This window comes from Typopeltis vanoorti, chromosome 25, assembly GCF_054136105.1.
Source record: "Typopeltis vanoorti isolate ZY-2024b chromosome 25, IOZ_Tvanoo_1.0, whole genome shotgun sequence".
NCBI lineage: Eukaryota > Metazoa > Arthropoda > Arachnida > Uropygi > Thelyphonidae > Typopeltis > Typopeltis vanoorti.
The window spans coordinates 63,536,508-63,549,183 of NC_143573.1; the positions used below are offsets into that span (position 1 = coordinate 63,536,508).

The window sequence follows — 12,676 nt, forward strand, 5'->3', positions numbered from 1 at the left end:
CTATGGTATTTGCAGTTTTTTTTTTTTTTTTAAGTTTTCTCGCATTTTAGCACATGCTAGTAATGAATGTATCTCAGATACACGCGACCTACGCTGCAATTTTCCCGACTGGGACCTCCGCAGGGTTAAAATTCCTTAAAGTGTACAAACAAGCAACCCCATTCACACATCTACAACGCCTTCGTATCTTAATGGCCAGATGATACCACATTTTCTGTATGGTTTTAAAAACAGTCTAGTATTGCTCCATAGGTAGCCATCTTTAGAAAGAATGTATGAAGCCATAATAAGGAATGTAATGTTATCCTTGCAATCGTTAATTAATCTGTCTCTAAATAGAAAAATAATTTGTTGCTCTCGGCTTACAGTCGATGATATTTGCTTTGATAATCCAAGTCACTTTTAGTATAATTATTTTCATTGAAATTTCCTCAACTGCAGTGCATCATTCATTCATTCATGTTGTTGAAGCTTCTGGTTACTAAATTCGTCCAGCGTTGAACTAAGTACGGTTAAGGCTAAAAGAAATTGTTAACAGAAGATATCCGTAAGTGCTCAAGTTGGTCTAAGATTGGTATGCACAGAAGCCCAAGGCGAATTCACTCAAAAGGAACTGTAATATCTATCGAAATCAAGCACGGAACAAAGGAATATTATTTCAGAGAAGCGGACAAAGATGAATGAGGCATTCTACTACGACAGCAACCCAGCCATGTGTGACTACAGAGATAAACTCCCTTGGAGCGAGTTCACAGAAAGCAAGTAATTGAAATAGCCGGATTGTTTTATGTCGGTCGGATATTGACGCAGCTAATCACAGGGAAATTTCCTGGTAGTTTTGAGTTAGCGGGTCGGGAGGTCATCACTAAAGGTTTGTTGGGGGGGCATCTGTTGATGTAATGGCTAATGTCAAAGCATTGGATGTCCAAGGTCAACGTTACCACAGCATCAGTTCTTTCCCACAATTGGCTACGTGAGTCATAACCCTACGGTGTTCTTTTCTATATACGAAAATGTAATCTTGGCCATCTTATCATTGTCGGAGGGTCTTAACGTAAAAGCGCGCACAATTTTTGAAGCCACTCGGTCAGCCATGTAAACATCTGCCAAAGCCATTGATCTGTTAGGACGTGGTTTTAGCAATGTGCGGATTAGAAGTCAAGATATGAGTAGTTACGTGGTTAGCAGTTACTCGTATCTTTTGATTTCCAGTAGCTACGTGAAATCAAAGGGCTGGGAATTGTACTTGAAAAAGTATTCAACCCGATGACCTAGAAATTCATTTCATGCTATGCATGGCTTAGAGCAGTCATTAATAGAAAAGTGTTTGAAAAAATCGGGTTATTGAGGACAGAATTGTCAATGTCTTGTGCGAAAGAGATGTTTGGTCATTCTGTTTAAAGTTTAAAAAAAAAAGAAAAACATCAATTATTGTTGAGAACAACGCAGTGCAGTAGGATATAATTCTAGAATTATTTATTCAACGTGACATGAATATCTTTTTAATATAAGCATGAAGTCTGCAAAACGTAATTATTAATGAAATAATACTAATGTAATGTTAGGTGCATAGAAACTTTGTAATCTAGTAAAATATTCATAGTCGTTCTCAATTCGCATATGTGATAACATATGCGAATTGATGGGTAAACAAAATGGAAAACCATCTTATTTTTTGTGAGAACTTAAACCAACAACTTCGTAAAGAAGTCACGTGTCTTACATGGAAGATACATTCCACCGGCGTCAAGAGGTTTTTTCTAGAAAAGCACTTGAAGACTGATTACTCTTAGAATTTTGGAGGAAATACTCCATTTTTTTTAAAACACACACAAAACAATATATATATATATATATATGTGTGTGTGTGTGTATAAGACCCCCCCCCCGACGGATAGTGCCTCTAAAGTCCTTTGTAGTTTTATTTAAGACTTGACTATCCCTAGTGATTTTTTTTTTTTTTTTTTATTGGTCCCTTCAATTTTATTTGACCCGTGGCCAATGGCGGCTCGTGGCTTGACATCGTGGCTGTGCTGCAACTTTCGAAATATACATACACACTGTAAGTACAGTGTATACGTGTTTGGATAAAATATCAAAATTATGGTAAAAATTTAAAAACAAAAATCAAAAATGAAAAAATATTGTTTATTATCGATAAAATTATAGAGTTTGATATAATTCAAAATTACTTAAAAATGAAATCCATTCCTTTAATTGTAATTAAAGGAATGAATTTGCAATTTTTGGACATTACAATTAAAGGATTTAATTGTAATGTCCAAATATTTAAAGAGACGGAGTAAACACGATAAACACTACGAACACTCTACTACTGGAGCAAACTGCATATAAACAACAGTGGAACTGCGCGAAGGACAGTGCCGCATGACGCTAATAGCTCGCATCTCACTATGGCGTGCATATCCTTGCACTCGTAGCAATACGACACTGTGGTAAACACAGTGCTGCTAGCGTCCTTCGCCCTCCTAAATGCTACAAGGTGAATTTTTATTATTTTTTATACAAAATAAGAGAATTGTAGAGGATTGTTGATGATAAAATTAAATATTACAAACGAATATAAAGAAATTAATAAATATATTTGCAAAAATAATCATAATTTAAAATTCTGAATATTTTTACGTATTGTTTATGGATTTGAATAGTTGTGTTACTTTAAACAAATTTATTGTAATTTAAAATATTAAGTTTTGTGTTTTTATGAAGACATTCTCTTGTCGCTAACGGAGACAACGCGTCAGACATTATTTATACCTAACTTCTTGCTTACCAGTTTCATGGAGCGAAAGTTTGATGTGTGATTGACAGCTGACAAGTTCGGTATCGAAGCAACGGGGAGAGTAAACAAGGATAGCGTTCGGAGAGAAAATTAGAACACAGGCCGGCAGACATTTAGGTTCGGAGGAACTTAAGTTTTTTTTTAAGTTTTAAGGGCCTTAACAGAGAAAGAAACTGGCTATGAACATTTTGTCATTGTGCAAACAAAGTGTTTAGTCTAGTCTTAAGTGTAAGTTTATTTTTAAAAGGCCTTGGATCCAATTAATTTTGTAATTAGTTATGTAATATTTGTTTGAAGTGTATATATATTGTTTTTGTTTTATTAAATGTGTTTATTTTGTATTTTGGTCTTGAGTCGGTGATCTATTTGAATTCTGAAAGAAATAGTAAAAAAGTGGTCATTGCACCAATCGGAGTGAACCCTTGTGCATATAATAACATATAAGTGCACTCGGAATTAAAAAAAATAATTGTTAGAAATAAAGAGATCAAATAATATAAACATCTCTATATAAAAATCTCACAAATATTAACATATGTATCGAGAAAAATTGGGGATGCTGCAGTTTTGCAGTGCCTATGCACGAGGCGCCCGTGGTCAGGGTCGGATTAGACTTGCTGAGACCCTAAGCTATACAAAACCCAGAGGTCCCTACAGTTTTAAATTACATCAGCTGGTCTCGGAAAAATTTGAAATATATACGCCTTTTTAATATATGAAAATATATTGTCTTTTAATTTTTATTTAAAAAATAAAGTATGCGTTTACAAAATCACAGAAATAATTATATAATTAAAGGGTTTTAAAAACGACAAATTAAAATAGGAAAATAAAAAGTAAAAATTAAATTAATATAACAACTTAATTGGTAGTATATAAAAAAATTAATCTTTTATTCAGGTGAAAATTTGACGGTAGACATCGCATAAAATTGGGTACCCAAAATTACTCAGTACCCCAATACTCTGTCCAACGATACAGTTCAGAGGCGTATTATAGAAATGTCTTCTGATATCGAGAAAAATGTATGCAGTAATAAACTTCAGTATTCAAATTTTGCATTGCAAGTTGATGAGTCAACAGACATCACCAACAAGGCGCAACTCTTAGCATTCGTCCGTTTTATTAATGAAGATCAAATAGCAAATCAGTTTCTTTTTTGCAAAGAATTAAGTGTGTCTACAAAAGGTGAGGACGTTTTTAACATTTTGAATAGCTATCTTGATAAATGGCAGTTAACATGGAAGTCGTGTGTAGGCATTTGTACAGATGGAGCCCCTTCCATGGTAGGCTGTGTTAAGGGACTCACATCTTTTGTAAAAAAACAAAATGAGAATGTTTTCGTAACTCACTGCTTTCTTCATAGGGAGGCCTTGATAGCAAAAACATTGGGAGAAAAATTAAGAGAAGTTTTAGATCAAGTTGTTCAGATGGTAAACTTTATTAAAACAAGACCTGTCAAATCGCGTTTATTCGAAAAGTTTGTATCGATATGGATTCACAACACAGACGGCTGCTTTTACACACTGAGGTGAGGTGGCTGCCAAGGGGGAAAGTACTTACACGAGCTACGACAAGAACTTCTTGCGTTTTTTGAAGAGATAAAATAATTACATTTTTGTAACCTCCTTCGGTGCGAATTTTGGATTGCCAGGTTACAGTATTTGGCCGATATATTTCAGCAGCTCAATATTTTGAATACTAGCATGCAAGGGAAAGAAGAAAATATTCTCACATCCACTGACAAAATGAAAGCGTTTCAGAGAACACTACAGATTTGGAAAAGAAAAGCTGTTGAAGGTAATTTGGAAATGTTTCCATTGGTAAGTAACACTTGCATAAATGAAACACTTCCAATAATAGTTGAGCATTTAACAAGTTTAGAAGAAAAATTGAGTTCTTATTTTCCATCGCTTAACACTGAACAATACGATTGGATTAGAAACCCATTCATGGAAACTTCAAGTGATTTTGGTTTAACATTAACAGAAGAAGAACTAGCAGCTATATCCACTGATCCTGGATTGATGATTAAACATAAGGAATTGTCTCTTGAAGCCTTTTGGATTTCTATTAAAGAAGAATATGTGTCAATATCTAAAAAAGCTTTGAACATTTTACTACAATTTTTAACGTCATATTTATGTGAATTAGGATTTTCTACCCTCACCACAATTAAGTATAAAAAAGAGAGGAACTCTTCGATGTATTGACGAGGAAGTGAGAGTTTGTCTTTCAAATATATGCTCAAACATTGAAGCAATCGCTAGGACACATCAGGCTCATGTTTCTCATAAACACAAGAACGAATAAACTTAAGGTATGTTTCATTTTATTTTATTTTCTGTAATATTTGACTTAATTATTATAACATATTTCTCAGAAATTTGTATATAGTGTGCCTACAATTATTTGTAGGATTTTAAATGCGCCCCGACTTCAAAAAGTTTGAGAACCACTGCTGTAGATGATGCATTTCAGAGCCGGTCAATGGGAGTAAAAACCTTATTTTCTGCCTTTTAAGATTAGCAAATCCACCTTCAACTGGAGAACATTAACTTGTTTTGCATTCTCGACGGATTCGACTCTTTCAGCTGAAGGGCGCGATTTTCTGGTCACGAGGATAGTCAGCTGATTCGCATTCAAAGAATTTTTGAATATTTTTAAATCGGTGAGATAGTTAAATCATTTTAACTATCTCATCGATTGATCAGTGATTATTACGGTATTACACTGATCATAGTTACTTGGGGGGGGGGGGGGGGGGAGAACGTAAGAAGAAATTTCTTTAGAAACTTAGGCATATTTCCGAGTTATTCGTTAACTAATAACTGTAAAGTAAAACTACTACGCGGATATTAGTGCAGGTTTTAATGATAGTTGGAAAGATGCCTTCAGGTCTAAAAGATTACCCAGTACCACGATTCTTATCTCTTCAATTTTAAAAGATATTTTTTTTTTTCAAATTCTTCCTCTTTCACCTACACCAAAAGATCCTTGGAAATTCAAAACAAGTTTTTAAAACCAAAAGTAGTGAATTTAAAACAGTAGAGTAATTTAATTTAATATTTTTGTACGAATTTTTCCTGCTTGAAATTGCTTTTATGTACCTTCTCTGAATCAAGTATAATGTCATGGAAATCAACGCCATGCAAGCTCGTGGTTGTCCTACTGAACTGTGTTATACATGCTTAAACAAATTACTGTTTACCACATCTTTTTATCACGTGTGTAAATAAGCAGATGGTTGATGCTGTACACAGCATATCACTTATTTCTTTATACATGTTTCGTATGCTTGCATACATACTATGACGACATCCAAACCGGTTCTAAGTTGGAATTTTGCTTAGGCTAAAGTACGAGAAGAATAAAATTGGCGAGTTAAACGAATGTACTTTTCTTTTCTGTCCGTGTACGTTATGGTCTATTAAATTATAAAATTTTATGAAATTTAAATGGATTTATTCTGAATAAAAAAAGACTTTTAAGATGGTGATTGTCATGCGACTAAAAGTACCCAATTTTCAATCTTTTTTTTTTTTTATCTTCTTTTCCCTGAAACACCCCCTTATTAGGAACAATTCCTTTCATTTAATTTAAGAATTTATTGTCGCGACGTCTGGACAATTCATTTCTTTCTTCCTGTTCTATGGAATAGACATTATTTTTTTTTATTATAAGTTAAAGGCGTCTTTCTTAGATTTAATAAAGAAATCCGGTTTTTGTCTCGTATTTCATAAAACAGCCAGCAAAGGAGGTCATCATCGCATTGTGGTTAGAGAAAGTAAATATCTCTGTAGGTATTTATTTATTTAAAGGTAAGAATGATCGGTCAACCAAGACAGATATATGCAATCCAGAGAAAAGTTCTTAATTTAATCGAGGATAGTTTGAATGAACAAATAAGAATACGATGAAAATCTCTAAAAAATAAATTCAGAAACCGTAAGTTTATACAAAAACTATTTTTTTATAAATTTATTGAGAAAACCCAGTTGTTTTGTACAACAATTAACAAAGTTCGTCACGATTTTATAGCTGTGAACCAGTTCCTGTGGTCAACAATTACACAATATATAACTGTTTAGTCACATGTCTGTCTGCAACAAATGTCCTTGGCTGTAGAAACTGACGTCTCTTCATCTGTCATTAAACTAGCCTGCGATGATAGATGAAGAGACATTTCGACTTGTGGTGATCCAGTAAGGACAACGCTTACATTAACTCTTGCTCCAAGGTTTTGTTTTTTTCTTGAAAGATATTTTAGATCTTTTGGGATCTTCAGTTTTCATTTTTGAAATTATTTTTAATTTTATTGGCAATTATTGTGAGTTTTAGAATAGGATAAAATACAGGAATAGACGTAAATCAGTTATGAAATGCACTGTTCTCGAACTAAATTTCAGTTTGCATGTTTTAAGGGGATCGAGTAGGTTTTATGAACGTCTCCCCCCACCCGAAAAAAAAAAACTGAAACGTTTTGTAAAAGTTGATTATTATATTTATTAATGTTATGTTCCCTTAGTGCAGTAGTGCTACCTTGTTCCTGTAGTAAGTCTTTGGTGGAAAAAATCTGGGTTTGAATCTTCTCTCTAGAAAGAGAGAAATCTTTGTAAGGACTTTGGTTTATCCACGTTCAGCTAAAAAAGGTTATATAGGTCGTGTGTTTGTATTAAGAACATGTATTAACAGATAATATACTATCCTCTCAGCTCTAGTTACTGGAAGACCATAATTCTAACCCAAACGAACCCAGTTCGCCTCGAAGAATGTACAGTTTAGAATTTTAAAGTTAATTTTTGCAAACAAAAAGGCATTTTTGTGACATTCCAAAGAGGTTTTTATTGCATTTATTACGGAAACTACATTTACTGTGTACTAGTAATGGAGGTTTAACTCTTGGAGGATATTTTAGTAAGGAAAGTGCTTGTTGGAAGACCAGCACCAATCGCTTTCTCCAGCATAAAAGTCGACTGAAAATATTTGACTTTTTTATTAGTTGATTTTTTTTTTTCAGCTCACGATTTTCCTTCAACGCGTTTTGCGTAGTATATTTACTTGTATTTATACTTCGAGGGATCGTAAGCTTGAAACCACACAAGTTGAATACATCCGAATCAAACTGCTACGTAATCACTCGACAAAGTTCAAACGATCAACTTCGAGATAAATAATGCACTAGTCCGTCATCAGTGGAAAGGTAGAACAAGTCATGCGGCTTAAATAGGATTAAACTTGGCGACCATTAAATAAGATTAACATGATTTGGATTGCAGAATGACATTTCGAGCGACATTGATTTTACGGTTTTTTTTTTTTTTTTTCGTACGATTAAAGAAGGGGTCAAGTTTGTGACCTGCATTTATTTTAAGTCAAAGCGTATCATTTGATATTTATCCTACGTTCTTCTATGAATATACCTATCTTTTACATTAAATGCAAAACCATACAGAAAAATAAAACGTGATAGAGAAACTATATTTAGAACCTTTTGAGAAATCCATCCCCTCATCCATCAAGGCTCAATCGTGGAATTCAAATACATACAGACATGATTTTTTTTTTTAAATCATGAAATAGTCAATGGTTACTACGTGAATCCTGACCAGGACTGAGGAGGGGTGATCAATGCATGGAAGTAAACACAAAAAGCGATCAGATTGAACCGCTTTCTAGTTTCGTAGCCAGTCTGTTAAATTTTAAGTTATAATCGTTTAGTACCGATGATGCCATCCACTTCTATTTATCAATGTGCTACGAAACCAATAAGCATGTAATACTCAAGTTTAAAATCCCGAATAAAAAATGAAGTCATATAGATTTTTTTTTTTTTATATAATGAAGTGTAAATTATGTTAGAAATCCAGGAAAGATCAACTTTGGAAGAAATATCTTAGCTTATTTCATAAACCTACATATGCAACGCAAAATCTGATAACTAGGGAACTGATTATTATCTCCTCCCTTAAGGTATAAGGGTCGAGTTCTACTTTATGGGGATCAATGGCATTTTAATGCAGCCGACTCGCCATTCATCTGCTGCAGCTAGTCTACTGTGTCTGCGTGTACTTCTCTTTCTCAAAGGGGGGAGACACTGACTGGTTTAGTTATGGGGATGGGTGGGGGGGAGGAAGCCGTTTCCTGTAGGGAAAATCCTGCCACTATCGTACGAGGCTTGCTTTTCAACTAAAGGCTACAGACCTTTGGCTAAAAGCTCTTACAAAGGTTTCTCTCCCACTGCAGCATGAATCAAGAAGTTTTTTTTTTGTTGTTGTTTGTTTGTTTCATTGAAAAGATATCGTCGCTATGAAGGTCCCTAATATGAAAATACTGATTTTTTTTAATATATATGCATGGCTGTGAAAAGCTTTATCTCTATGAATGATGCGATTTGAAAAGCACAACTCAAATTGTAACTACAGTTTAATTTCCAAGTTTACCCTCGTAAAGTGAAGGTTTTAGTCCCTCGAAAAACACGCAAACGGGCACATGAATGTGCAATTAACATAATACAAGGACCATATCGCATATGCTTTAATTTAAACCGTTTCAAGAATGAACATCTAAAATTAGATAGAGAAATTCGTGCTGTAAGATTTATATTTTCCCTTGGGAGATATTTCTTAAACTTATTCGCGTGACAGTTTTGTCACAGCTGAAGTCATGTAAACTTTCGCACGATTTTGCTGATTTTTCACAAGTCATCCCAAGAAATGAGCTCACGTTCAGTGAAAATAAAAGAATTTTATCCCTATGGAAACCGATCACAGGTCATACGCAATCTACAAAATACACTCATCTCGTATCTTACTTGCGCTGGGGTAATGTAAAAGAAAGCTAAGGAATGAATCTTTTGTCGTAACACCTAAAACTGTAAGATAGTTATCTACTGATCATTTAAATGATCTTAATAGGATTAAGTATGCGAGAGAACTTCCGGTTTCCCTGCTTACTTTTAAATCCTATCAAAGCGTGGTTAAAGAAGTGTAGCTATAGTATCGAACTCACGAATGAAACATTACTTCCCAGGAATAGTAGTCACTATTGGTGTTACTACCGATCATCTTGCTGATACATTAGTGGAGTCAAATTATTTTCCCGATGAAGTTGATGAGTTTGTCAAAAAACATCTTGTATGAAAAACTTACAACTTGCTAGTGTGTTGTGAGAGAGCTTATTGTTGCGTAGTTTGGTTCTGGCAATTAGTTCAGACCTAGTTCGTATATGAGGCATGTCCGTCGGCAATAAAGCATGGAATTAACAACAATACACTTCGTTAAGAAAGCTGTTCTTGTGTACTAACACACGGATAAACAAGAACAGATTTTGATTTGCTGAACCACATTCATAAGTATAGTAGGACAGTTAGCGCAAATTGTTTGACATCGCATTATCTCAATCAATTAAACATATCGCAGCCCAGGTTAAGTGACTGGTTCTTTTACGTTTTTCATTATTCATTCAATACCTAGGAAGAAATGGTCTCATTTGTTATTTCAGTAAAGGAGCTAATTAAAAAGTGATTTAATTCTTAGACAGCAGCTATTTTTTCTTTGTGAACGAATTATAATTGCTTAAGAATATTTGATTTTAATAGTGCTAGCAGAGACAACGAACTATAACAATGGGAACTCTTGCTGAAGTTAGTCCTAATCAAATACCCAATTTTGTGATCCGTTCTGGGTTGTTATTTTTCCAGATGTTCAAATAGCCAGGTCATAAGTATAATTCAGTGCAGTACAATATATATTACTGCTCTCCTGATATCGGAGATAGTCAACAAAGCTAATTGCGCACGAACAAAAGACTATTGCATTCCTTTGTTCTGAAAATGCGATACTATATATAGGTAACCCTCGTATAACGCAGATGTTAGGTTCCATAGAAATGTCGCGTTATATAAATCGCGTTATGCGAGATCAGATCACATAGAAAAAGTAGGTTATGTTCCGAAATGTTTATAAACTTTGAGAGTTTTTTGTTTAATAAGATTTCCATCCAAAGGAATTTTCTTTCGAGTGCAATCTTCTATCCAAATCATTAGAGATTTCTCTATTTTTGCCATTAGAATATCGCGTACACGAGCAACGTGCTTCGCACTTACCATTGACCCAGCAATAAACACTTTCTCGGATTTTATGTTCATTTTGTTTGTTCGAATTGTTGATTCGTTTAAATTCAAAGTCCTTGCAACCGCTCCTAGTTTTTCTCCATTTTTTAACCGATCTAAGATTTTAATTTTTTTCTTCGAGTGAAATAAATTTTCTTTTCAATGTTAGTTTTCCCTTTCGTTGTAGTTTGTGGCCATTACTATAAAAAAATAATTTTTTTGCATAAAAAAAGCATTACATATTAATTATGTAACTCACCAGAAAATAAAGTGCTCAGCATGAGATTAACACACACTTATGATTTTTAATGCGCTTTCCTGACAGTAAACGAAGACAATTTTCAACAATAAACACTTTATACGGTTAACAATTGATGTACCACAATAAGCAATGATAAAATGGCTGTGAAATATGTGGTAGATTGACCGCCCAGTTTCTTAATTTTAAATACTAGACCCTAATTAGCATGAATTTGAACACATTCAAGATAACTTTATTTTATTTGAAATGACCATAAGTTGTCTTGATGAAACATCGCAATCTAAAGAGAAGAAAGAATAACAAAGGAAAAGTCAGTTAACGTTAAGCTAAACTTAAACCCTTGGTATTAAAATATATATATAAAAAAATATTAAGCAGTAGAAATTAAATAACTAATAAAAATGAACTTTTATAAACATACCAAACGAATAACAATACGTAAACAGAAAACTATATAAAAAAGCAGACGATAATTTTTTACCCATGAACACCGTGCGAACTTCATTGTTTGTTTCGCATTAAAAGTTAGCCTAACAATTATCTGAATAGGACTAGAAGAAATTAAATAAAAATTTGTTTTTCAAGCCAGACTTACCGTTTTTATCTCTAGCTTTTTGTCTCCTTCGTACCTGTCGGGCAGCCACCACCACCACAATTGTCAACAGGACGGCCAAGGTCACTCCAAACATGGCCATTCCTGTAGCTCCGAGAGTGGCAGTCAACTGTTGCACGTGTTCTGGCATCTTCGATCCTGCTGACGAAGAGTGGACGCTCGACTCCTGCTCTCTGAACTGCACCGAAGAAAGCAACACGTGTTCGGGCGATGAGGGAGACATTGCTGGTTCGATAGGCAGCAGTGACGAGTATTCCTCGCTTCCCCCTCAGAACCAACCAGCGTTCAGTTTCCTTCTGCACGTAATTTTCGTTCCTCAACTGTCATCTACCAGCTGGCGAAGGAATTTCCCCCTCAGGTGCACAGGAAACGAGAACAGAGGTGACCGGTTTTAAGCTCAAGAAACTTCGGAACTTGGTGGTGCCATCTATCGTTGATAATGTAAACTAGAATTAATCCAATACTCATTACTAAAAATATTATTGTCATATAAATGACATAGTTTCAACAGAGAACACGGTTTTAGATAAGCAGGTGAAACAGTAAATTTATTTATATAGGACATGGGAATAAATAAGAGATATTTATAACCCATTCGTTTTATTACGATATAAAGTTTGTATAGGCAAATCTTGAATTGGGTTAGCTATTTGGATTACCGTAAAGAAACCTAAATCTGAATGACGTTAATGTGCATGTATGTCACTTACTGCGTAGTTCTCTTGCTGGTTTTTCTGTTTCTACTGGGAAAACCTGTACTTTTTGAGGTGGGGGGAGGGGGTAAGAGCACCTCTTTGAGACTGGCTAAGTGAGCATTTCTTGTCAAAGACCTAGAAAGGGTTCTTTGCGTCCTTGACTCGATTTTGAATGAAAGGCGCTGATAGA

At 34.5% G+C, this 12,676-nt stretch overlaps 1 protein-coding gene across 1 annotated transcript in view; it reads right to left on the reverse strand.

Annotated features, from left to right (window-relative positions):
- LOC150092797 (uncharacterized) overlaps positions 1 to 12,097 on the reverse strand; it is a 51,759-nt gene extending 39,662 nt beyond the window's left edge. The window contains exon 1 of the mRNA XM_090414734.1: positions 11,774 to 12,097. Coding sequence (XP_090270860.1) covers positions 11,774 to 12,014 — 241 coding nt within the window. The 5' untranslated portion in view covers positions 12,015 to 12,097. The remainder of the gene's footprint in view (positions 1 to 11,773) is intronic.
- Between the last annotated feature and the right edge of the window lie 579 nt (positions 12,098 to 12,676).